General features: G+C 46.2%; 1 protein-coding gene across 1 annotated transcript in view; it reads right to left on the bottom strand.

Moving 5' to 3' along the window:
• The window catches only part of LOC103269871 (FERM domain-containing protein 4A-like), a gene marked incomplete at its 3' end in the record, with an annotated part of 67,594 nt that extends 40,677 nt beyond the window's left edge, over window positions 1-26,917 (bottom strand). The window contains exons 1-4 of the mRNA XM_021716964.1: window positions 26,860-26,917; window positions 26,437-26,537; window positions 20,520-20,614; window positions 5,591-5,683 (exon numbers count right to left, since the gene is read on the bottom strand). Coding sequence (XP_021572639.1) covers window positions 5,591-5,683; window positions 20,520-20,614; window positions 26,437-26,537; window positions 26,860-26,917 — 347 coding nt within the window. The remainder of the gene's footprint in view (window positions 1-5,590; window positions 5,684-20,519; window positions 20,615-26,436; window positions 26,538-26,859) is intronic.
• Between the last annotated feature and the right edge of the window lie 505 nt (window positions 26,918-27,422).

Here is a 27,422-nt window from a genome sequence, read left to right as displayed (position 1 = left end):
CTCAAACCCCCCCCCCCAAGCCAAAAAAACGATGTATGTTTGAGGGGAAGGGGAATGGGGAGAGATGCAGATAAGCAGAAGTCAGATCATACAGAACATGTTTTGCCCGCTGAGGATAATGGGAAGAAGCCAGAAACGAGCAAGAATCAGATGGGAATTCTAAAAGATGTTCAGTGTCCACTTACAGGGGAGATTAGAAGGAGTCAAGGCTAGAGACCAAGAGGAATAAGGAGGGTTCAAGTTCAGGAGAGGTCTGTGAAGGTCCTCATGACAGCCAGGATATGCACAGACAGTAAAGGACGGACAGAAGGGACATTTCAGCAACAGGAACAACAGAAAGCAGTGACTGAGGGATCAGAGGGGAGCAGGTGAGGTCAAGGTTGATGCCCAAGTTTCCGGTTTGGGGGCAGGGGTGTGTGGAGGTGTCACCGCAGGAGGAGTGTGTTTGGGGCGGAAAGATGATGATGTCATTAGATCACACTGCATCTGTGGGTGTTCGCCTGTGAGCAGGGACTGCCTGGGGACCAGGAGGTGGATTAGGACGGTGAGCACAGGACGGTCTCCAAGAAGAGACGGTGCTGGCAGCCATGGGTGGGGTTGGGCGGCGGGGGGACGGGGATGACACCACACCCTGGGGTGGGGGAGATAAGCAAACAAGACTTCTTGGGCTCCAGTGCTCCAGGGAGAGCAGAGCCAGGGACACAGGGGTTAAAGAGGAGGTGGACCGGGAGAGTACTCACAGAGCCAGGGGGAACATAAGGGGAGCCACAGCGGCCCCATTGGAACAGGGCAGAGTGCCATGGAATTGGAAGCTAGAGGGCTCTGGTGACAGGGCGATGATGGCACCTGAAACTAGATGGCCCAGACTGAGGAGGGAGGTTGCAGGGAGGCTTTGCTGTGAGCAGAGCAGAGGGGGAAGCAAAGGGCGCTTCCCAGAGATGGCTGCACATCACGGGAGGACATTTTTCTTAGAGTGGGAGAGACATGGTCATGAAAGGAGAATCCACGGAGAAGCTGCTTAAGTTAGAGAAAAGGAAGCCAGCCATGGTGGCTCATGTCTGTAATCCCAGCACTTTGGGAGGCCGAGGAGGGAGGATTGCTTGAGCCTAGAAGTTCGAGTCTAGCCTGGGCAACAGAGCGAGACCTTGTCTCTACAAAAAATATCACAAAATTAGCTGGGCACGGTGGCGTCTGCCTATAGTCCTCAGGAGGCTGAGGTGGGAGGATAGCTTGAGCCTAAGAGTTCAAGGCTACAGTGAGCTATGATCACACCACTGCATTCTGGCCATTCTCTATAGCGGGACTTCAGGGATCTGAGCTCCGCAAGCGTGGCGGTAACGTGGGTCAGGGTGATGATGGTGTGCAAGTTGACCCTGGAGCGTTGTTTCTATTTTCTACTTTAGAGACAAGATCTCACTCTGCCAGTCCGCCTGGAGTGCAGTGGCACCAATCATAGATCACTGCAGACGTGAACTCCTGGGCTCAAGTGATCCTCTCGCCTCAGCCTCCCAAATAGCTGAAACTACAAGCATGAGCCTTTATGCCCCACTAAGTTTTTGCTTTTTTTGTAGAGATGGGATTACCCAGGCTGGTCTTGAACTTCTGGCTCCAAGCTATCCTTTCCCCTCGGCCTCTCAAAGCACTGGGTCTATAGGCATAAACCACCACCTCCAACAGATTTTTTACAAATTTTTTTTATAGAGACGAAGTCTTGCTATGTTGCCCAGGCTGGCCTTGAACTCCTGGGCTCAAGTGATCTTCCCACCTCAGCCTCCTAAATTGCTGGGATTTCAGGCCTGAGCCACAGCACCCGGCCTCTTGGAGGTTTCTTAATAGGGGAGGGAGGAGCACAGTTCAGCACAGACACCTTCCCATGGGCGTCTCCTGGGTCAGGAAATGGCAAAATTTTCTCAGGTGGGACTTGCAGCAAATGTCTCAGTTCCTGAAAACCCTTTGCAATGGCTCTTCCTGGTCCATTGTGGCATCTCCTCTGATCCCTCTCTTCTTTTGGGGCAGCAGCCCACCAAGCTCTGAGACTGTGAGCCCTGGGCTGGGTTGTGTTGGAACTGGGGGTGGCAACTCTGTCACCAGAACTGGGGCACACTTGTCCTGAACACCCTCTTTGCGGGCGCATGCTGGTTCCACAGACGTGACAAAATGTGGGATACGAGGTGGCCGGGGGCACCAGCTTAGACTTAGCTTCCTGTCTGTGCAGGGAATAGCTGAGGTCTCTGGCGAGCAGTGAAGGTGTCATCTTCACCTGTGGAGAGGGACACCGTGCGGCTCAGGGAGAAGGGCACGAGACTTGGAGTCGGAGCTGACCCAACAGGTGAGATTTCATCTCGGCTCTGTCACGGAGAAGGCTTGCTGGGGGTAGGATTTACCCGACCAGCCTGGACTTCCGTGTCCTTATCTCAAGAATAAGGACTGTCTCAAGGTTGCTGTGAAGATTATCCTCAGTCATGGATGGTGCTTAATAATGGGTCGTTCCCATCTCTCAGGCCTGTGTCCCTTTGGGTAATGATGAAGACGCCGAAACCACCTTGCATGATCATTCCTGGTGATTTGTCCAGTGAGGTATTGCAGGGACCAGGTCCCTCTCAGGTGAATAGCCAGCCAACGAAGGCAGGATCTGAGCCTTCATCCTGCTGTTTCTGGAAATGTCCTGCGGTGCCAGGCCATCCTGGGGGGAATGCTTATTGGAGGAGACTCGCTCCGGCTTAGAGGGTGGAGTGGGATTCTATGGGTTCAAATTCGTGTTATCTAATATATTTGGGGAAAACACCCCTCATGCAGCCAAGCCCAGCATTCTCTCTTCTGGGTTAGTGTGGGCAAAAATCAGCAGGGAAAAGGGAGAGCCTGGTATCTGCTGAGGGCCCCCTCCATGCCACCTGAGATCACAGGTTGCTGAGCTGCTTCAACGTGTCGCCTGATGCCACCGGCCCCTCCCAGCGGGATTGTTACTCTCTGCTTTATACGGTTACTTGTCCATTAATCTGAGAAACCGTAGACACCACTAAAGAGAATACGGCATCGAAATCATTCTCATCAGTAATGGAAATGGCTAAGATGAGCTCCGATACGTTCGCAGCTGTTAAACAAATCAAAAGCGCATTAAGTGCAAGTGGAAATGTACCCCGCCCGCTGAGGGAAAGGCGTCCAGGCAAGCCTGTGAAGCGGCCCCTTTCACTCTTATTTTGTGGTATCAGGATGGCTCTGGCACTGCCTCTCTGACGGTACTCTTTAGGAAGAACTGAATTGCATGTTGTTTTATCCTGAATTTTTAACCGACTGCTCCTGAATTTCTGTTAGCGTATTTTAAAAGGTCAAGGTCTGTGTTTTGAGGGGAAATGTTAATGTCCAAGGGCAGACTTAGGCATTGAAATGTCGGTGCCTCTGCAGCGGGGTTGCCATCAAGGTTTTGGACAGAGAGTGCCTGGTGGCCACACAGCGTGGGTACTCAGACAGGTGCTGTATCTGGGGGCTCGGACTCTGATGTTGTCACCAATGAGTATGTTGTCACCTATGAGGACGTTGTCCCTGACTCCCCAACCTGCCCCAACTCTTGGAGTTTCATGACCTTTTACAAACAGAAGCGATAGGTCCTGTCCTCTTCATAAGACCAGGCCTATGTTAACTAGTTGAAGCACGATACCCAGAAAACCCAGAAATCTCTTTTGGAGGGCAGGCCCCGTGGAGTACAGGCTTCCCTGCAACACAAGTGTTCTAGGCACCCATCGGCCTCAGTGTACCAGCGAGTGCTGTTGTGAGAGGCTGCGTTCAGCTTCAGTGAAATTTTTTTTGGAGATTCTTTCCACAGTTGTGCCCATTTCATGAGGGGTGATTGACACGCACACCTGCCCACACTGCGCTGGGTGCTAGCGGTTTTTGACCTACAACGTCATGACCCCCGTGCCACACCTTCCCTATTCACCTGATCTCACCCCGAGTGACTTTGTTTTGCTTCCCCAGATGAAAAAAGTCTTCAAAGGGAAACGCTGCGATAAACATACGTGTGCAGGTATCTTTTTTATAGAGTGATTTGAGTTCTCCAGGATATATTTTCCCAGTAGGAGGATTGTGGGGTCATACGGGAGGTCGGTATTTAGGGCTTTCAGGAATCGCCACACTGCTTTCCACAGAGGTTGCACTAGTCTACACTCCCACCAACAGCGTAGGAGTGTTCCCTTTTCGCCACACCCTCTCCAGCAGCTGTTATCTTTTGAGCTGTTGATAATTGCCATTCTGGCTGGAGTTAGGTGGTATCTCAGTGTGGTTTTGATTTGCATCTCCCTGATGATTAGTGAGGTTGAACATTTCTTCATGTGTCTGTTGGCTGCTTGGATGTCGCAGCATTGTTCACAATAGCAAGAACCTGGAAGCAACCATGCTGCCCATCAAAAGAGGACTGGATTAAAAAAATGTGGTACATATACACGATGGAATACTACACAGCCATAAAAAAGAACAAAATCATGAATTTCGCAGCAACCTGGATGGAACCAGAGTCTATAATACTGAGTGACCTCTTGCAAAAACAAAGATCCGAGTATCACATGTTCTTACTCATATAATGGACCTTGAACATCCAATGTACTACTATAAGAAAATGACTGACAGTAGTGGGAAACTATGGGGGGGGAGGGAGATGGGATTAACGGTAGCAAATATCTGTCTGGGGATGGGGAAGCACCTCTTATCAACAGGGTGCCTGAATGAAACGTATTTGTATACCTAACCCTTTACTGTACCCCACAACATCATAATAAAAAATATTGATTATAAAAAAAAAAGGGAAATGCTTTGCTGACATGGAAGAAGTAAAACCAAAAAATAGCAGAAGCACTCAAAAGCATCCAAATTGACAAGTTAAAAAACTGTTTTGAGTAGTGGAAAAAGTGTTATGGTGAGTGTATTGCATCAAACGGAGGGTACTTTGAAGGTGACTGAAGTTTAAACACGTAAGAATAAACACGCAGTTTTAAATAAATAAATTCCAGGTTTTGGGGTCCCCCCCCATATAGTTCCCTTTGCAATCACAAAATAAAATTTCTTAGAATAGATTCATAAACAGAAAACACCCACTGTTTCTGACAGGCGATTGGGCCATATTCTCCCTTGCTCAGAAACGCACAGCTCCGTGATTTGGTGCTAGGTTTCGACCATTCCTACCTGGAATAAACTATGAAAGTTTCAACAGACTCAGGTGTTAGAAGGAAGGACTACAGAGACTTTTGTTACACAGCTTCAAACTGGCACCAAAAAAGAATCCCGGGGCACGTTCTATGATAAAAGGCTAAGTTTAGATTGAGATATACAACTCCTCAGGAAAGAAAAAAAAGCAAATGAGAGCTTTTGCCTTTATTCCACGCATGCATCCTGGTGTAAGAGCAAAAACACGTGCCCACACACACACGCCAGCACGCCACACACACCCACGCCCTGTGTGGGCATCTGTGAATCCTTGACCTTCACTGCTGGCAGTGAACCAAGACACCGGCTCTTCCTGTCCTCTGCTTCACCCTACCCATCCAGGTTCTTCCAACAAAGAACAAAAAGAAGCAAATGTGTAGCTGCCATGTGCACATACCTGACACAAAAGTATAAAACCACAGGTCCTGACTTTTTAGGGAAGTCATGTTCCAATACTCTTCGATCTAGCTGGAGCCAGTTTAAGTGTCCCCTGGGGGAAAAAAAATAGAGACACATCGGTTAGGGCTTTGGGTTTTGCAGAGGGTTTTTGGGGATAAGGTTGTATGTGGAGTGGAACGTGTTAGACCATAGATCAATGTGGACTTTTGCCTCGCTATTAGGTTTTCAGCATTTGGAAAACCCAAAGGAATGACCTGCGGACATGGGAGATGACACTGTGTGATATGCAGGGGGAGAAAGGAGGTCGGAAGTCAGACCGCGCGTCTGTTTCCTAGATGGCGTTGAAATGAAAAGGCAGTTGTGATCCTCCTTCTTGTCCTGAATCTTCTTCCCACAATTCTGATTACCTTTTTTTCCTGAAGCACTCAAAACACACCCTAGAAACATGTGAGCAATCCTCACAACTGTCGTGATGTCAGCAGCTGTGGTAAAAAGCGAGTCATACACAGTGTTGGAAAAAATTAAACTTATGGTCCGGCGTGGTGGTGGCTCACGCCTGTAATCCCAGCACTTTGGGAGGCCAAGGTGTGAGAATTCCATGAACCCAGTTCAAGACCATCATCTCATCTCTACAAAATATCATCTCTACAAAATATCATCTCATCTCTACAAAATATCAAAAAATTATCCAGGTATGGTGGCACACGTCTGTAGTCCCAGTTACTTGGGAGATGGAGACAGGAAGATCGCTTGAGCCCAGATAGTCAAGGCTGTGGTAGACCATGATGGTGTCACTGCACTCCAGCCTGGGGGACAGAGTGAGACCCTGACTCAAAAACAAAAAAAGACAAATTAAACTTACACCTACCCTGACCCAATCATTCTACTCCTGGGTATTTATCCAAGAAAAATGAAAGCCTATGTTCACACCAAGACTTGTACACAAATGTCCATAGACATTTCTTTTTTTTTTTTTTTTTTTTTTGAGTTGGAGTCTCACTCTGTCGCCCAGACTGGAGTGCAGTGGCCGCTCCCGGCCACCGCAGCCTCAACCTGCTGGGCTCCGGCGATCCTTCCGCCTCAGCCTTCCAAGCAGCTGGAACTACCGGTGCGCACTACCACACCCAGTTAACCCAATTTTTTATCAACAGAGGGATGATACACAAATGATGGTCTATACATACAGTGGAATCTGATACAGCAGGGAAGAAAAGTTACTATTGATATACGCAGCCACACGGACAACCCTCAAAATAATTATGCTGCCGGGCTCAGTGGCTCAGCCTGTAATCCCGCACTTTGGAAGGCTGAAGTGAGTGGATTGCCTGAGCCCGCGAGTTCGAGACCCGCCTGGGCAACTTGGTGAGACCTCATCTCTACAATAAATCAAAAAATCAGCCTGGCATGGTAGCGCACGCCTTTAGTTCCGCTCCTTGGAAGGCTGAGGCGGAAGGATCGCCGGAGCCCAGCAGGTTGAGGCTGCGGTGGCCGGGAGCGGCCACTGCACTCCAGTCTGGGTGACAGAGTGAGACTCCAACTCAAAAAAAAAAAAAAATTATGCTGAGTGAAAGAAGCCAGATTAAAAAAAAGAATACAGACGATGTGATTCCGTTTGTGTAAAACTCTAGGAAATGCAGACTAATCTGCAGTGACAGAAATGGGATCAGTAACTACTTGGGGTGGGTGAGGGGTACATGAGGAAACATTTTGGGATTGATAGATACGTCTACCACTTTGATTGCAGTGCTGGTTTCATGGGTGTAGACTTATGTAAAAACCTACCAAATTATACACCATTTATGTACGTATGTATGTATGTATGAATGACAGGGTCTCTATCACCCAGGCTGGAGTGCAGTGGTACAATCATCACAGCTCACCACAGCCTCGAACTCCTGGGCTCAAGCAACCCTCCTGCCTCAGCCTTCCAAGTAGCCGGGACTACAGGTGGGTGTCACCCTGCCCACTCATTTCTAAAAATATTTGTGTAGACACAGGATCTTGCTCTGTTGCCCAGGGCTGGTCTCGAACTCCTGGCCTTAAGCAATCCTCTCACCTCAGCCACCCAAAATGCTGGGATCACATCTGTAAGCCCCTGTGCCTGGCCTGCACACTTTAATATATTATATAGTTTACTGTACACCAATTATACCTTATCAGAGCCATTTTAAAAAGTGACAACACCCAAGCGGAGTCATTCCACATTTCTTTTTTTCCCGCCCTCCCCCTGTTCTTTCTTTCCTGAAACATTCCCCAGCCACCTCCTCTGTGAAATCACTGGGGGATCCAGCAGCCAGCAAAATACACAGAATCCCACCTTGCCTGGAGCTTATATTCTTGTGAGGGGACAGACACTCAAAAACTGTTTCTGCAGTTAAGTACGAGATTACCAAAACCCAAGGACCACGAGTTATGAGAACATACAAGGAGCGGATCTGGTCTGGGTGTCCGAGAAGCACTTCCCAGTGTTGAGATTTGAAGAGAGGGTAGCAGTTAGCTTGGTGAAGAAGAAGAACCATCTTCCAGGCAGAAAGCCAGCATGTGCAAAGGCCCTGAGGCGGGGAGAGACCTGGCATCTTAGTGACCTGTGAGTAGAAAGGATGAGGCTGGATCCAGAAGGCCTTGGCGGCCACACTGCGGAGGTCAGCCTTTGAAGAATGAGGAAGAGCCATTCTTTTTTCCTCCCCTTCTCTCCTCACCCATCAGTCCATCAACCTGGAGGACACAGCCCTATTATCAGCTTACTTAAGTAGACGCACGTAGAACAGACCCAACTGACCTCACGACATTGCCCCAGGTGGCTGAGGCTACGTGACACAAGGTTTATGATGTACACATGTGTGCAAGATGGCTTGTGTCCCATGGATATTGGGTAGTAAGAGCTGTCTACATCATTGTCTAGAGATGTTTGCTCTTCCAAGCATGTTGGCTTCCAAGAAAGAAAAAAACACGCCAGAGGACACTGCCCTGTTTTTGAGACTTCACTTAACCTGCATCTTTTGCACAAGAAAAAAAAAAAAAACCCTCGCAAGGAAGCCCACGTCTGTGGTTGTAGGGATGGAAGATGTTTGAATCTGCCTTAGAATCGTGGACACTTGAGGAAGCTTGGCCTCTTTTTCCTCCTTCTAAGAATCTCCAGTCGGGGCTGGGTGCGGTGGCTCCTGCCTGTAATCTCAGAACATTGGGAGGCTGAGGTGGGAGGATCACTTGAGCCCAGAAGTTCAAGACCAGCTTGGACAATATAGTGAAAACTTGTCCAGGTGTGGTAGCGTGAACCTGTATTCCCAGCTACTCAGAAGGCTGAGGCAGAAGGATCACCTGAGCTCAGGAATTCAAGGCTGCAATGCACCATGAATGTGCCATTGCTCTCCGGCCTGGGCAACAGAGTGAGAACCCTTAGTAAAAAAAAAAAAAAAAATTCCCCATTAACTTTATTTTTTTACTACCTTGCTCTGAATATAGGAAGGGTAAAAAACAAAGGGAAGATAGTATTGTAAGAGAAATGACTGGACCAACTTTTTCCAGAAAAGTGGGATAAATTCCTGTCTGATTGGAACCCAGGATCCGGAACAGAAGGCCTGGTTGCCGACATCATCTCTGATCCTCTCAAAAATGCTGAAAACGTCCCCAAGGGCCCATGCAGTTTCGAATCTCCACGCATGCTGTTCCTTCCGCCTACAATGCCCTTCCTTCCTTCCCCATTCAGATCTGGTCCATCCTGCACGACTCAGCTCTCATGTGTCTTCTCCAGAAAATCTCCCAAGGCACCTCCCCCATGGCGGACACCCGTGGGGTGGAGGTTCCTCTTCTGACCTGACAGCAGCCATCCTGGGCCCACCCTGTTTCTGTACTTCCAGACGATGGAGCTTGCTCTTACACATGCATTCATTTTCCCCAGTTGACTTTGGACTTGTAGTCCCAGCGACTCAGGAAGCCTGAGTCTGGGAGGTCAAGGCTGTGGTGAGCTGTGACCATGCCACTGTGCTCTGGCCTGGGCGACAGAGTGAGATCCTGACAAGCAAGAAGGAAGGAAGGAAGGAAGGAAGGAAGGAAGGAAGGAAGGAAGGAAGGAAGGGAAAAAGTCACAAGATATACCTCCTAAGGTAAGAGCATGCAAGCTGAATCAACTGGAAGGTGCTGGACAAATGATCATAAGCTACAGCCACTCCTGTCCTGCCTCTGAAAACTCTCGGGGTCTTCTTGGTACCTGTTTCCTGCAAGCATGCCAGATGCATACCCTACACCTTGACTCTGCTCATGCTATTTCTCCTCCTCGGAATTTGAGATCTGTCTCTCTAGACTCTCTATCTCAGTGCTTAGCCACCATTCAAGGCTGAGCTCAAGTCTTCCTTCTAGTGAATTCTTCCTTCGTTGCCTAAGCCTGGGGTTTCTTTCAAACTTCTCCAGGGCCTCTGGTTTGTGTCGTCTACAAGGCATTTGGCATAATCTTACACAATTAGTTACTCAGAAAATATGACCTGTCTCTCAACTAAGTTATACTTTAAAAAAAAAGTTTTATTTTATTTTTTTAGAGACAGGATCTTGTTATGTTGCCCAGGCTAGATTCCAAGTCCTGGGCTCAAGCAATCTTCCCACCTCACCCGTCCGAGTAGCTGGGACCACAGGCACGTCAACAGCCGCCAGCTAAGTTATGTTTTTAACATTTAAAAAATTATTCCCAGAACCCAGCACAGTGCCTCGCAAATATAAGGTGCTCATAAAGTCTTTGCTCATTGAGTGACTACTTACAGAGCAGTCTACCCAATGGCCATGTATTATAGATATCAATATTCATCTTTTGCCTTACAATATTTCTTGACAACTGGTATGGTGGGAACAACTTTGTCATCGTTCTCACAAGAGAAATCTTTCCATCCCCCAGAGACTGGAATGATACAAAAGCACAGTGATTTTTCTCTGGCCGGAGGCTCAGAGAACGTTCCACGCCTGCCCTCGAGATCAGCCAATGGTCCAGGCTTGAGAAATCCTCACCCCATCCCAATAGTGCCACATAACTGACTGCACAGAATGCTGGGATTAGACTTAGGTCTCTGGGAGCCTCCACTCACATGGTGAAGAATCTCAAGGTGGGGACATGTTACATCAAGAGGCAGAGAAAGGTGTCACTTGGATTCCACTCTGCTGGGATTGCTCATTGCCAATTCTTCTTTCATGTTAATAGAAGACAGATTGGTGGATTCCCTTTCTAGATAATTTCATTCCCCACTTTAAACTTCTTGAAAGAATGACTTTACGAGCACTGGAAATTCCTTTGTTCCTGGCCACAGATTAGTTTAACCTTTAACCAAGCAATTAAATGCCTAGAAAGGAAAGTAAGAAAATGGTAGCTGGTTGTGGTGGTTCACACCTATAATCTCAGCACTCTGGGAAGCCGAGGCGAGAGGACTGCCTGAGCCCAGGGCTTCAAGACCAGCCTGGGCAACTTGGCAAGATCTTGTCTCCACAACAAATAAAAAAATTAGCCAGGCGTGGTGGCGTGTGCCTGTAGTTCCAGCTACTTGGAAGGCTGAGGGGGAAGGATCGCCTGAGCCCAGCAGGTCGAGGCTGCGGTGGCCAGGAGCGTGCCACTGCACTCTAGCATGGGCGACAGACTGAGGCTCCGAATCAAAGAAAGACAAAGAAAGAAGAAAATGGTCAGGAAGAAAGAGGTCAAGAAGGCCAGGATGGCCCCTGAATTGAAGAGCCAGCCTGAGGACAAATGACTCTCCTTTCTCCATTCCCTCTGTGGAACTCTTCTGACCTAATTCTGTGAGGACGGGACAATGCGCACTTGCCAGGCTCTGATGGCCGATGGAGAGGTGGACTTTCCTGCACCTAAGAGTCCTCGGGCCCTCAAGAGAAAGGAGGTCGGCAGCCTCCATTTCAGGAGCTTGTAAAAGTCTCTCACTGAAGCAGCCTTCAGTGTGCGAAAGACTGAAGAGACATGTGACTCACCCAAGTGATCACTCACCCTTGGGATCAGAGCCTCCCTACCATTGGGCAAAAGCTAAAAGATGGATTAAAAAGCCAACTGGAAATCATCACTCTGGGGTCCCTGCTTTTGGCTGAGTAGGACTTGCCAAGATATTGTTTTCTACTCATCGCACTGCGTCTGAAGTCACATTTTCTACACCAACAGGCTCAAGGATTTCACACTGCAGAGAGCGTTTTCCAATTTAACACTTCATAATGCTGACACCGAGTGCCTTCCTCAATCCTTTTTTTGTTCTTTGAATTATAATGGGATGGAAAGCCAAGAGGTAAAAAAGCATTTTCTCTACACAGTTTAACTAAGAGATGCCTGATAGCTTGGTTTTCATGACTTTCATTGATTTTTCATTTAAGAATGCACGTCAGTGCATTTGCCAATAACAAAGCAGAAAACAAAAAAACGACCCAGCAGCCACTGGGAAGTATTTGTGTTATTTTTACGCGACTGATAACTATCTTTAAAGCTGAGCAAGATAACGCTCATTTGGTTTTTGGTTGCAGTAGGTCAAACTGGCAGGGCAGCCATAAATATGCAAGTGCTTCCGGGCAATAGAAATTGGATGCATTTATTTAACAGATTGCTTTTAGCTTCCACATCTAAAACAAATAGATTTTTGGTTCAAGTGTTGGCACCTTCAATAGAGACAGCCTGAGGGAGAGCTCTGTTTATAGTTACTGGAGGGTGGAGGCGTGTGATAAGTCTATCGGAACCTATCACTTCTCAGACGGGGTGGAGGGAAGGATACTGTCTGCCTTTGTCGTGTTTTTGTTGTAGACAGGCTATTTCCTATGGATGGAGTTTCTACAGAAAGCCAAAACAAAAATATGAAATTATCTGTTTGTTTATTTTAGAGATAGGGTCTCGCTCTGTCATCTAGCCTGGAATGCAGAGGTGCAATTGTGGCTCACCTCAGCCTCAAACTCCAGGGCCCAAGTGATCCTCCCCACTACTCGGGCCTGTTTTTGTTGTTGTTTTTGCTTTTGTTTGTTTTTTGAGTTGGAGTCTTATTCTGTCACCCAGAATGAGAGCGGTGGCTCGCTCACGGCCACCCCAGCGTCGACCTGCTGGGCTCAGGCGATCCCTCCGTCTCAGCCTTCCAAGCAGCCAGAACTACAGGCACATGCTACCACGCCCGGCTAATTTGTTTGATTTACTGTAGGGATGAGGTCTTGCCAAGTTGCCCAGGCTGTTCTCGAACCCGTAGGCTCAGGTGATCTCCTCACCTCGGCCCCCAAAGTTCTGGGATTACAGGCTTTGGCCACCGTGCCCAACCTATTTTAAAACATTTTTAATTTTTGTAGAGACAAGGTCTTGCTATATTGCTCAAGATGGTCTCAAATTCCTAACCTCAAGTGATCCTCCTGCCTCAGCCTCCCAAAGTGCTGGAATCACAGATGTGAGCCAATCGCACGCTGCCAATAGTATAAAATTCTTATAGATGCCCTGGATGCAGGCAGAGTGAGGAGCTTCAAATAAAGGAATGTTTAGCTATTTCATGTCCTTGCTCCTAAATATCTGTGCTCCCCAAGGACAACCCAGGGATACCGATTTAACTAGAAACCATCAAATGACACAGAAAGGTAAAGTAGGATGCGTTTACTGAAGGGAGCCCAGAGGACTAAATCATGGGCTAGTCAGTGCAACTGAGTTTCTGGCTTCAATTTTTTATTCATGGAGGAGTTTTGTCCCACTGTGCTCTCTTAAGTCTATCCCAAATTTTCCTTTATGGCTCCTCTTACGTCCTTGTCAACTTCCTCCTAAACACACACACCAGCTCGACAAGCATCAGATGCCAGTTCTGTGGTTCACAGTGGATCCTTAATAAATATTTGTTAAGAGATTCAATACATCAGCTTCCCAAAATGCCCCATGGATCAATATCCTTGTAGGCTCAGGGACTGCCACCCCTGTACACACGGCTCCCCTCCTATGTAAACAGTCTCCATATTAAGAATTCATTCGCTCACCTGGTCCAGGCTCCCAGAGCCCTCACGTCATTTGCATCTGGAAGGAAAAGGTGAGGAGGCGGCATGGGTCCCCAGGGCACCTGGCACTGCACCATTCTTTCATATTTATTTTAGCTACACATAGAAGCATGATACTCAAGCAGTTCTCTGGTCACTGAATAGAAGGTGCCGTTGTTTGCCGTGGTGTCTGACAGTTTAGCACGGGTCATCTCAGGGCGATAATGAACGCATGTTCTCGGGAGCGGCTATCATAGCCAGGCACGGAGGCTGCACGTTGAGTTTCTCCTCTCTCTGCACAGATCCTAAATGAAATCCCAAACCTGTTTCTAAAGAAATCGTTTCCCCAGAGCTGCTTCTTGTTGCTGTTTCTTCTGCCACCGCAAAATTGCTTTCCTACTTTGTTTATTTTTAAATTGTAGATAAGCTTGTGGCCAGGAATGCTGGACAACTAGACCCTTGTCAGAGACCGCAGACAATGCCAGTTGTGGCTGGCACAGACGCAAAGACAGGAGGACAGCACAGACCAGAGCACCGTCCCCAGTGCCAGCCTTCCTGGCGCTGGGTCTAAAGACGCATTTCCAACGAGTTGGGCCATTTTAGACCTTCATTATTTGGGTCAATTAGGTTCCCCAAATGTTACAATCAAGCGATTCAGTTAACGGAGACATAGGACACTGGAAAAAACTTCACTTGTTTACCTTATAGGTTCTTAAAATAGGATCCTGGCTTCAGGGTGTCTGTGAACCCTCTAAAATTTAAGCAAACATTATTTTGTATATAAACTTTTGTGAAGGAGAGGGAATGTAACTTCTTAACAAATATCAAAGGGGCCTGTGATTAAATAAGAATATAAGTAATTCTTAACCTCTTAATTGCCACGTGAAAATACACTCTAACTGTACAGGGTCTTTAGAATATTCAATAATGGCTAGCCAAATTTCACCTCTTTCTTTTTCAAATGTCTAAATATTTTTAAAGGTCTTGTTTTCTTAACATACTTATTTACAGCAATTCTTAAAATCTATGACAGGAGACTCAAGTTGAAATTTAGGACAGGTGTAGTGATTAATACCTGTAATCCCAGTACTTTGTGAGGATAAGGTGGGAAGACTGCCTGAGCCTAGGAGTTCAAGATCAGCAGTGTGGGGAACATAGTAAGACGTTGTTGCTCCAAAAAAAAAAAAAAAAAAAAAAAAAAAAATTAGTCAGGTGTGGTGGCATATACTGTAGTCCCAGCTACTCGGGAGGCTGAGGCAGAAGGATTGCCTGAGCCCAGCAGGTTGGAGCTGTAATGAGCCGTGATCGTGCCACTGCACTCCAGCCTGGGTGACAGAGTGAGATCCTGACTCAAAAAATAATTTAAATACATTATGGCAATCATTTCATCAACTTAAGCTGAATAGTCTAAAAATGTCTAGCAATAGCTTTGATGACAGGACCTTTTCTGCCTACCTACAATTTAAAAAACATAACTTAGGGAGGGCTTGGTGGCTCAGCCTGTAATACCCAGCACTTTGGGAGGCCGAGGTGAGTGGATTGCCCGAGGCTGCAGGTTCGAGACCAGCTCGGGCAACTTGGCGAGACCCCCATCTTTACAACAAATCAAAAATTAGTCGGGTGTGGTGGCACATGCCTGTAGTTCCAGCTACTTGGAAGGCTGAGGCGGAAGGATCGCCGGAGTCCAGCAGGTCAAGGCTGCATGACCATGTGCGTGCCACTGCATTCTAGCCTGGCCAACAGAGTGAGACTCCAACTCAAAAAAAAAAAAAAAAAAAAAAGCCATAATTAAAAGCTGGGTGTTAAAACAGCAATAGAAATATTTCAAAAATAAAATATAAACATGACTTTTTTTAAATGATGAAGCTAATGTTTGATAAATGAAAATCTCAGTTACCCTATTTTTACACTTAGGAGCATCAAATCTGAACTTTGGGGTTGTGTCTGTAACTTGGCTGATCCCTAGGACATGTCACTACTGGCCCCAGCATTCAAAGCTGAAGTCGAGTCAGCCTTTCTTCTTGACTCTAGAGGGAGGAAGTAGAGGACTGATTTCAACATCCCTTCTCCCTAGAATAGGGGGTTTTCAAACTTGGTTGCATGTTAGAATCAACTGGTGAGCTTCAAAAAACCTCAGTGCTCAGGCCACACCCAGACCAATTACATCAGAACTCAGGGGCATGGGTGGTAGATCCCAGGTGGTGGTATTTTATAACGTATCCTAAGTAATTCCAATGGGCAGCCAATGTTTTGAGATCCACAACTCTAGCAAAACATAAATAGTCATTTTAAGATGAAATTTACACCAGGCTCTTACTCAGTTTCAGGATGTTTTAAAGGCTGCCAAAATGTCATTGTTTGCAGGTCACCACAATTCAGATCATGTATAAATGGCCACCTACATCTGTTTTTATTAGGACTGAATTAGTAAAAATAAAAGGGAGCCAAATGCAATTAAGTCCTGGAACAGAAAAAGACATTTGTAGAAAAGCTGGTGAAATATGAATAAAGCCTGTAGTTTAGTTAATAATATAGTACTTTTTTTGTTTTTTAATTTTAGAGACAGGGTCTTGCTCTGTCACACAGGATGGAGCGTAGTGGTGTGATCACAGCTCACTGCAACATTGAACTCCTGGGCTCAAGGGATCCTCCTACCTTTGCCTCCCAAGGAGCTGGGATTACAGGCATGCGCCAACACACCTGGCTAATTTTTATATTTTTTATAGAGGCTGGTTCTCAGTATGTTGCTCAAGGATGGTCTCAAACTCCTGGGCTCAAGTGATTCTCCCACTTTGGTCTCCTAAAGCACTGAGATTACAGGTGTGAGCCAGTAACCAACGCTAATTTCTCAGTTTGGAAAAGAGTAACATAGTTTATAAGATGTGACATTTGTTAAAGCCAGGTAGACAGTATACAGAGCTTCCTGCTACCTTTGCAATTCTTCTGCAAGTCTAAATATCTCAAAATAAAAAAGTTAGAAAATTAAATTGAGTGCCAGGCTCAGTGGCTCAGCCTGTAATCCCACTGCTTTGGAAGGTCGAGGTGAGTGGATTGCCTGAGCCCGCGGGTTCAAGACCTGCCCGGGCAACTTGGCGAGACCTTGTCTCTACAATAAATACATTAAAAAAATTAGCCGGGCGTGGAAGCGCACGCCTGTAGTTCCGGCTACTCGGAAGGCTGAGGCGGAAGGATCGCCGGAGCCCAGCAGGTCGAAGCTGCGGTGGCCAGGAGTGTGCCACTGCCCTTCAGCCTGGGCGACAGAGTGAAACTCCAACTCAAAAAAAAAAAAAAAGAAAGAAAGAAAAAGAAAAAGAAAATTAAACTGAGAAAAGAGAAGGGGAGTCAGTATTAATGTTCCAAAAATTGGTGATTACTAACAATAGTCAACACTCTTGGGCATAAAAGTCTTGTACTGTGGACCCAGACACTTTATTAACGAATACAACTTACAGGGCTGGAGAAGCTTGGAGAAATTTCCAATTTCCTGTCTACATTCTCCTTTATATATCTCTCCGTCTCTTTCATCTAGATCCCACAAAATGTCAACAGCAGTTAATTCCGAAAGAGTCGCTGACAATATATGACCTAAGAGTCACATATTCTACTATTAGGAATAATCACACTGCTTCTAATAATATCTCTCACGTGTATAGTACTTTACAGTTTATAAGCACGTTCCAAGTGTTAATCCTGCTTGATTTGCATTAGGAAGTAGGCAAACATGTGTGGTATACCACAGGATGTCATAAAGAATGGAACTTTGATTGCATTTTATTACAAGACACACAGTGTAGCACCTGTGCGCGTGCACACACACACAAACACACACACACACACACACCTCATAGTACACATGCACAATTTGAAAACATCTTATTAAAAGATCCAGGGCTCCTGTCATCCCAGCACTTTGGGAGGCTGAGGCAAGAGGATTGCCTGAACCCAGCGGTTCGAGACCAGTCTGGACAACTTGGTGAGATCTTGTCTCTACAATAAATCAAAAAATTAGCCAGGTGTGGTGGTGCGTGCCTGTAGTTCCAGCTACTTGGAAGGCTGAGGCAGAAGGAGCACCTGAGTCCAGCAGGTCAAGGTTGAAGTGGTTGTGACCGTGCCACTATACTCTAGCCTGGGCGACAGAGTGAGACTCCAACTCAAAAAAATTAAAAACAGAACAAAACAAAAAGATCTAGGGCTAGTGGTCTGCAGAGGGAGGGCTGAGGGACATGCCATAGGGCTACACCAACCCAGAGCAAGTGACTCCCGCTGGCCCCTTTCCTACCAAGAAAAGGAGCAAAGTTCAGACGACCAAGGAGATGCCTGCAATGTCTGCTGGTCCAGGTGTTGTCCATCCAGGACTGACTGCCCCGAGTCATGGCCACCACCTGCCACCCGCCATGGCCACCCCCTGCCACCCGCTGCTCTTGTCTCTTCTTGTGCTCGTCCTTTGAAGGTGCTGGTTCTTTATCTCATCTGGGCCCCTGGCACTTGTCCTTTCCCAGTTTTTTTTCAGAAACCGTTTGCCAGCTCCAGCTGTTTTCCACTGACCCCCTCCTGGCTGCCTGCCATTCCTACCCTGGCTGGAAAGACCCTCCACCCAGACCTTGGGGCAGGTGATGGAGGTGGCTGCATTTTCTCTGGCTGGTGCAAGACGGCTCACATCCTCTCGGTCATCATCTCCCTTTAGAGCCTACACACACACACACACACACACACACACACACACACACACACACACACACACGTTTTCCTGGCCAGCACAGAGAACCAGGAGAGTTTAGACTCAGACGGTACAGTCTTAGCTGGGTGGGACCACTGGGCTTCCCCGTGTATTGCCCCCTCCTGTGGTGTGTGCCTCCCAGGGAGAAGAGTGACTTTCTCTCTTATGATCCATCCCAGCAATCTGGAACATCCCACAGCCACACTTCTTCCCCTTTGGCCCAGGACAGCATTTCTTCCCCTCTGGCCTAGGATAAAGTGCTCAATCTTCAACTCGGGTTCATTCAAAAGGGAAGTCTAACTGGGCCTCATCTAGAGTTCACGGGATCTTTGGGTAGAGTCAACCGACTTGGGAAATGCCAGCAATGGGGTATGAAGAATTGAAACTTACGGTTTCCTTCTAATTAGTGAAAAAAACCCATGAGGAGTAATTTAAGGGGTTTACAGTAATTCTCGAAAGAAAGGGCAGAAAACAACTGAGTTTATGAAAGCCATGCATATTTGTCTAAAAGTATTTTTAAAAAATAACTGTGCCAGTTCCTCTCGGCCACAACTCTGACGTCTCTCACGGGCTTTCTGGTCCTAAATGAGGGCACAGTGGTGCCCCCTGACCAGAGCCAGACACTCCTGCCTCTGTCCCCTCCAGGCTCTGGGACCAGGGGTGACCCTGCTCTTTCTGGCTTTCTTGAGGAAGACGTGGCTTTGCTCCCTGAACACACCACAGCCTGAATGCCACTAATTTAAAGGGTGACCATATGTTCCAGTTTTCCCAAGACAGTCCTAATTCACATCCCCTTTTATTCGCGGTGTCTCAATTTGAGTAATAAATCATGTGGTCACCCCAGCCATTTGCAGCTCCCCGAGGCTAGGTCTAGCCCATGGGCAGATGCTCACCTCTTCTATGGACCCGCCCTGCCTCAGTGGTAGCCCTTGATTCCCAGGGCCTGGCTTCTCTGTGCTGTCTAGTTATTAACCGAGCACTGATCTATTTGCAGTTCAAGAAATCGTCCCTGTAATTCTTTTTAAAAATTTGATTCTGGCTCGGCTTTGTGGCTCAGTCCCAGCACTTTGGGAGGCCAAGGTGAGTGGATCACCTGAGCCCATGGGTTCCAGACCAGCCCGGGCAACTTGGTGAGGCCTTGTCTCTACAATTAAAAAAAATAAATAAAAATAATTAGCTAGACATGGTAGTGCACGCCTGTAGTTCCAGCTACTTGGAAGGCTGAAGCGGAAGGATCGCCGGAGCCCAGCAGGTCGACGTTGGGGTGGCTGTGAGTGTGCCACGGCACTCCAGCCTGGGCAACAGAGTAAAACTCCAACTAAAAAAAAAATTTGATTCTTATTTCTAATTTTTTCAGAGATGGGGTCTCGCTCTGTCACCCAGGCTGGAGTGCAGTGGCACGATCATGGCTCACTGTGGCCTTGGCCTTCTGGGCTCGAGCGATCCTCCCACCTCCTTAGCAGCTGGGACTAGAAGCATGTGCCATCACACCTAGCTATTTTTTTTTTTTTTTATGTTTTATAGAGACAAGGTCTCACTGTATGACTCAGTCTGTGTCTCTGTAATTCTAAAGATACAGAGGAGTGTGTGTGTGTATACACAGCGGAAAGATAATTATAAAACATTTGTTTAGAATATCTCATTTTTATGTAGAAATCTTTGGTCTTCACCATATTCTTTTGATAGTAGTACATGAAGAAGAAAATTGAAATCTTAGTAAAGATATTTCTTCATTACAAAACACCACTGTATAAATCCAAATGGAAAGCTTGCTGAAAGCAAATACTCTTCTCATCAGATCAGTAATCTGAATTTTTGATTCTCATATTCTCTCTAGTTCAACTTAGACAGTGAAACTGCACAGAGTCTTTTCATTTTGAATTGATCATCAAATTCGCTTCCTGTTATTGTTATCCCAACACTGGAGAGAAATATTTTATTTCCAGAAGTTTTCATTTAACATTAATAGAAAACAAACCCATACTGATCTACTTATTTCGGTCTGAACACGAACTGCCTGATTGTAAGAACTCGTTTACCTAATAATTCCATAATATTAGCATCACCCTAATTATATCCCTTGGCTGTTCCAGGCATGATCACAAGGTCTTTGAAATTCGGATGATGAACTTGGACTGACCCCAGACCACAGGACCCAAGTGGCCTGAAGCTGATTTCACTGCCGACAGCTGGGGCCTGTGATTTCAGGTTCTGGACTTTGCCTCCAGTTCTGGGGGCTCCTGGTGGTACTTACGTTTCATCTGTGAATGCGATTCCAAAGTACTCCTTCTCCTTCAGATTGAAGTGAGAGGCCACGAGGTCAAGAAGCTCCTTGGCCAAAAGCTTGGGCTGGGAAGAGAATACAATGGAAGAAGGGGTAAGTTCAAGAGACTCCCTTTCCCAAAACATGCAACCTCAGGGGTCCACCATTTTTTCAATGGAATATCTCAACGCTCAGGTATACCAGCCGGGCACGGTGGCTTCTGCTTCTGCTTATACTCCCAGCACTTAGGGAGGCTAAGGCAGATGGATCTCATGAGCCCAGGAGTTCAAGACCAGTCTGGGCAACATAGCGAGACCTCATCTCTATTAAAAAAAAAATCAAAAAAATTAGCTGAGTATGGTGGCACGCATCTGCAGTCCCAGTTACTTGGGAGGCTGAGGTGGAAAGCTAGCCTGAGTCCAGGAGGACAGAGCTGTCATGAGCCATGATCATCGTGATCATGTCACTGCACTCCAGCCTGGGCAAGAGATTGAGACCTTGACTCAAGAAAAAAAAAAAAAAAGTTCAAGTATATCAATGCACATGATTTTTATAAAGCCCAAAGGAACAGACAAGAGAACTCTGCTGAGTATACAGTCCCATCAAGGTTCAGCAGTAGCTTGAAACCTTCTGTCTTATTTCCTGGTAGTTTTGCTTTATCAGCAAATGACATTTGCAGGGTTGGCAAACTCGTGGCTTTTCCTTCCCCACACTGTCCACTGAATTGACAGGAAGACGCCTTCTTTAAAAAAAAATTTAACATACTTAAGTAACACCTGTAGAGTATTCTCCATAAGCACTTTAGAAATGTCACTATCGCACATCCTGATCACAACCCTGTGAGGCTGTCCATTATATAGGGAGAAAATGAGTACCCAGAGATTAAGCCAGAGTTGGACTGGTATTTGAGTCTTGGCTACTTGACTCCAGAGACTCTGCCCTTGGCCACTCTCTATGTTCCCTTAATTTTAAGTACAAATAATAAAGAGCAAGCCATGTGAAAACTAAGGCCATTTAAGTGCGAGCCATGTGAAAATTAAGGCCAAAGAGCCTTGGCAATAGTATTTAAGAATAAGCTAAAAATTCACCCGCCCTTTGCCTTGTCCAAGATTACGTAAGAATGTTTTATTATAAATTCTTTCTTTAAAATCTCTGCCGATCTAAAGACGTGCATCATAGCTTTAGGCATAAAATGATAGTAAATGTTTGTGAGTTTTGTCAACATGTTATTCATCTTGGTCTATGCAGTTGAAAAGACCACAGGTCACCAGGCACTGGAGTAGGGGAGAAAGGAAAGGCTGTCTGAAGGGGAAACAAGCTGAAGAGAGAGTGGTTATTTCTAAATTAGCTGCCGGGCCAGGCGTATGAAAATACACTGACTTTACTCTGACAACTGCTCTGTTCCAAGCATACTCACCAAACATCACCAAACTTAGAGCAAAAACAACGATCCTAGAAAAAGAGTGTGTGTGTGTGTCTGTGTCTGTGTGTGTGTGTGTGTGTGTGTGTGTGTGTGTGTGCACGCGTGTGCATGCACTGATGCATATTCTTTTGGTCTTCCTGAGAATATTTTCTATTTTGGTGGCTAGATACTTCTCTGTTAGATGAGTAGCTGAGATATCAATCAATAGTTATACGACAGTCTGGTTTCTTATTTCATTTTCTGGGTGAGGCTGTGGACTAAATTGTGTCTCCTCAAAATTCATATGTTGATGCTCTGATGCCCAGTGGTATTTGGAAATGTGGACATTGGGAGACAATTAGGTTTAGAAGTGGGTCCCCCATGATGTGATTAGTGTCATAAGAAGAGACACCAGAGAGCTTTCTTCCTCTGTTTCTACCATGTGGACACAGTGAGAAGGTGGCTGTTCGCAAACCAGGAAGAGAGTCCTCACCAGGACTGACCATGCTGGCAATCTGATCTCAGACCTCTAGGCTCCAGAACTGTGAGAAAATAAACTTCTATCTTTTAAGCCACTCGGTCTACATTTTGCTATGGCAGCCAAAGCAGACCAATTCAGACGTACTTCCTTTAACACAACAGTTATTTATCGAGTGTCTGCTATGCGCAGGGCATTAGCCAGACACTGCAAGACACAGAATTAAGCAAGACGCAGCACCTGCCATTAAGGAACTTGGACTTTCGTCAGGGCCACAGAGTAAGAAGTTGTTTGTGTTCAGTCTGAAACACCAGAGCAGATGCTCTCCCCGCCACATTCCTGGGCTCATGAGTCGGCAGCCTCAGAGCCTCGAGGACCACCCATTCACCAGTGAAAACCCCTGAAACGAAAAGACTGAGTTTGAAGCTTCCTCCCTAGAAGACCAAAACCGACAAGAGACTCCTGTGATAAATCCACACCATCTCATAGTCTCTCCCTCCATTCCCACTAAATTTTGAAAAAGTGAAAATGCAATCTCTGTGACCTGTCGGGAGTTCAAGGTTCCTATGTCAAACCCACCTTCACTCGGAGTAGACCTTCTACCCTGGGGGAACACAGTAGGGGTCAATATGGCACATCTCAGAACATCACTGACGAATTACCAAGTCGAATGCAAGACGAGGGCTCTTGAAGCTTCCAGTAAATGTCATGGGCTGCCTCCAGCACCACCTCCACTCCCAAAGGTATGGCTTGCCCAGTGACAAAGCATTGGCTGGGTCACTTGTGACTATGTGGTAGCGTGGCTGCTTATGAAATTGCAATGCACAGATGCTCCTCGACTTACAATGGTGTTACCTCCTAATAAATCCATTGGAAGTTGAACATTTTGTCAAGTCAACACTGCATTTTACACACCAACCCTACCGAACATCATAGCTTAGCCTGACCAGCCTTAACATGCTCTGAGCACTCACCTTAGCCCATGGTTGGACAACATCAGCTAAAACAAAGCCTATTTGATAATAAAGCATTGAACGTCTCATGGACTTCATCGAGTACTGTACACTGGGGACTATCAGTTGTTTACTCTTGTGATCTCAAGGACGACCAGCATCCCAAGAGAGTACTGGACCCCATATCGCTGGCCTTGGAGAAGATCCAACTTCAAAGTATGCTTTTTACTGAACGGGTATCGCTTTTGTATCCTCATGAAGTCGGAAAAGCATTAAGTGGAACCATTGTAGATTGGGACTGCCTATGCTATAATTCACCAGTCCAAATACCCAACATCCCTTCCATAGGAGTCACTGTGTTTCTCTGACACTTGCCATTTCAACATTCTTGATCATCTTTTGGGTTTGCCTTTGAAGCTTGTGTCAAATCTATAAAAGCATTTTCACTGGCGATAACTCTTCTTGTGCTCAGAATGGATCTGACTTTTTTTTTTTAAATGTCAAGAGTCACTTGAAGTCAAATCTAGTGGGTGGAAACAGAGGCAAAGAGGTGAGTGAGTGTCTGGTCAACCTGGTTTTAATACCAGTGAGGTGGGACTATAAAGTGAATACTGTGGGTTCTCGGGGATTATTCTAAGCCCAGACTTGGAAATGACAGAAGTAAGATTTCATTCTCTTTGAGTTCATTTTAAAGCCAACATCTCAATGGACTTGATCAGAGATACACAAATTTGCCCAGGAAGACACAGAGTGATTCCCAGGGATGGCATGGTTTATCTCTAACATGATCACCTATATTGATCATTCCGTATGGGGAGGGGTGAATGGAGAGGGGGTGGCGGGAGGGTGTTGGGGAAGGAACATGAGCCAGAGAGGCAAAAATGATCTCTGCCAATAGGCGCTGAGTATTTGGGCCCCTTACCCAGAGGCAAGACTTCTACATGGCAGAAATCGAGGCAGGAGGCTATTTTAGCTGTTCATATGCCATTTAACTCTCCTTTTAAGTCCATGCCTCCCAAGGAACGCCTTGTGGCACTACTGTGTCCTGGATATGAACCTCATATTATAATCTCATTATCATCTAGAGTAGAGATGATCATTCCTTGGCCAAAGAAGCGTTTGAGACTTGGAGGTGTCAGGCAGGCTATCCTCCATCTCACAGGAAAGCCAGGTCTCAAAATAAGGTTCAGATACTCATCACAGAATATTATTTAGCCTTACAGAAGGAACAAAAGTCAGACATGGATGCTAAGAGAAGACATCATGCTGAGAGAAAGAAACAGACACCAAAGCACAAATATTGTATGATTCTACTCAGAGAAGGTAATCGGAATAGGCAAATCCAGAGATAATAGAACAGTGATTTCCAAAGGCTGGGTGGGTAGATGGATGGGGAGGTCTTTCTTCATGAATACAGGATGATGAAAAAGTTTTGAATTAGTAGTTACTAGTGATTGCTACATAACACTGTGAATGCACTTAAGGCCACTGAATTGCACACACAAAAAATGGTTAAAATGATGTTTTATGTTATGTATATTTTGACCTAATATGTAAAGGAAAAAGGAAACAAACAAACAAAAAGGTCTGGAGGTCTCAAAGCCCACATGTAAACCCTATCCTTCCAGCTATCCTTCCTCTGCTGACCTTACTTCTTGTGGTCCCTGTCTGGGTTAGGGCTATAATGCTCACTTGAAACCAGTACACTGACATTATGGATTAATACATCAGTACTTTGCATTTGGTTAATGTGAGTCTTCTCTTGAGGGTGAAAAAAATCAGGTTTCTGAACCTGCCGTGATAAAGAGATGGCTTGACACGCTGAAGATTTTGCCAGGGTAATGGATGCCGCCTTGGGAGCCTGGTGGAGACTGACTTTTGGCGTCTCCATGGGGCTGCATCTCTCTAAGCTAGCCTGTCACACAACCTTTTTTATATTGGAACTTCTACAACTGGAAAATGAGTTTTCGTGACCCATAAACTGAAGGCCACTCAAAGGCTCTGAGCAGTAGCAACTTCACTGGAATAAACTTCATCTTTTCATAGGAGTTCTTTTTCAAGGATTGCACACATTTGGATGTCTATCTTTACTAAATGTAAAAAGGCCAGTCCCGTTATTTTATACAACAGTTACTATAGATCACATGTATCACTCTCGAGAAAGAAAAGCCTCGATGTATCGCTCACAATTTACAAATGGAGAAACAAAGGCCGTGAAGAGAGAGAACACAGACCCCAGAAGACAGTGAGGTCACAACTCCTGCATTTCAACTCTTTTTAAAAGCCACACATTTTTCTGCTATCATGGTGACCAGCAACAGCGGAGAAGGTGGCCGTTCCATCAGTGAGAACAAGAGTTCCCACCAGACACCGACGGACGGGTGTGCAGAGGGAGTGAGGAATACATGCCACTGTTTAAGTCACTGAGACTCTGGGGGCTGTTTGTCCTCACGGCATCACCTTGCCTGTTCTGACTGATTCAGCCACCAAGTCTTTGATTCTCTGTAGGTTGGTTTAAAGGCCACTTAAGGCATCAGTCCCTTGGTTTCCTAATCTTGCAAACTAAGACGATATCCCACCTTGACATAAGGATTAATGGACGACTTTGTTCCCAAAGTTTCTTAAACTCCTTTAGAGAAAGTTGCTGGGTACTTGGAAAGCTGTTCGCTCTTCTGTGCTTTGAAAGGATGTTTACAGAATCCTGCTGATTTTAATTTGTCAATTACTTGTGCTGTAAACATTCGTGGGGCTTTGCAGGAATCAGGCTGGGAGCGAGGCCAGGAAGGCAGGCTGCAGCCCAATTACATGGTACAGGACAACCTGGGCAGGGGCCCAAAGGGCACGTGAGTCAGGCAAGCTTTGCATGTCCGTGGCCCATCAGAAGAGTCCTCTTCTGGGTCACCAGCCATCCTGGCCCCGAGAGGTGTCTGCATCGAAGCCTGGCTTTCCCTCAGCCCGTAATTAATTCTGTTCACACCATAATAGTTTCTTCTTTCTTTTCTTTCTCCGATTCTTTTTCCATTGTCCTCCTAAGCTCTTATTCCTCCTTACATCTAACAAATGAGATCTCCTTACAAACACGTCCTCAAAATGCCTGACTTGGTGGCCCCGATCACGGTGCTGACGGGACAGTCTCTCCAACACCATTGACTTGGAAACCTGGGCTCTAGCACATCCTTCAGGGAGGAAAAGAGAGACGCTCTCAGTCCGTGTTTCTCTGACTCCACAGCCAGGTCTGAGTTCCTGGGGGATCTGGACTATTCCAGCAGGAACTGTGCACTTTCTCAGTATAGGACAGGGAACCCCAAAGCCCCCAGAATTACTATTTGGAGGGCAGGTCCCTTGTAGTACAGGCTTCCCCTGTTAGGTAAGTGTTCTAGGAGTATCAGTGTACCAGCTGGTGGTGTTGTGAGAGGTTGCGTTTGGCTTCAGTGAATTTTCTCTTGGAGATTGTTTCGATGCGTTTTCTCGTTCATGATGGGTGATTTACGAGCGCACCTGCCCACACCGTGCTGAATTTCCAGCAGTTTGGGCCCCAAAATAGCATGACCCCCATGTCCCACTCTCCCTATTCACTCCATCTCAACCTGAGCAGCTTCTTTTTGGTTTCCCTGGATGAAAAAAAATCCTCAGTGGGAAACGTTTTGCTAATGTGGAAGAGGTGAACCAAAACACAGCAGAAGCACTCACAAAAATGGTATCAAAATTGGCAGATTCGGAAACTGTTTTTCACAGTGGAGAAAGCATCTTGATAGGCATATTGCATCCAATGAAGAGTACTTGGAAGGTGACTGAAACTTAAACGTGTAAGAATAAGTACAGTTTCTTATAAATACATTCCGGGTTTTTTTAGTCCCTCCCCCCCCCGCCCCGACCTCGGTATGACAATGCTCCAGATTGGGCTCTTCCTACTTCCGAGCTGGTCTTTTTCCATTTGGGACATAACTGACTGTAATGATGAAAACATCACTGAACACGTCGCGGGGCTATAAAATGCTCTAGGCATGCCCTCGTGACACGGGTCCCTCCGGTGATCTCTTTTTATTTTTCAGAGAGAGGTT

Source organism: Carlito syrichta, unplaced genomic scaffold, assembly GCF_000164805.1.
Source record: "Carlito syrichta isolate Samal-C Ts95f unplaced genomic scaffold, Tarsius_syrichta-2.0.1 Scaffold106416, whole genome shotgun sequence".
NCBI classification, from domain to species: Eukaryota; Metazoa; Chordata; class Mammalia; order Primates; family Tarsiidae; genus Carlito; species Carlito syrichta.
This window is presented reverse-complemented; position numbering and strand designations above follow the sequence as displayed.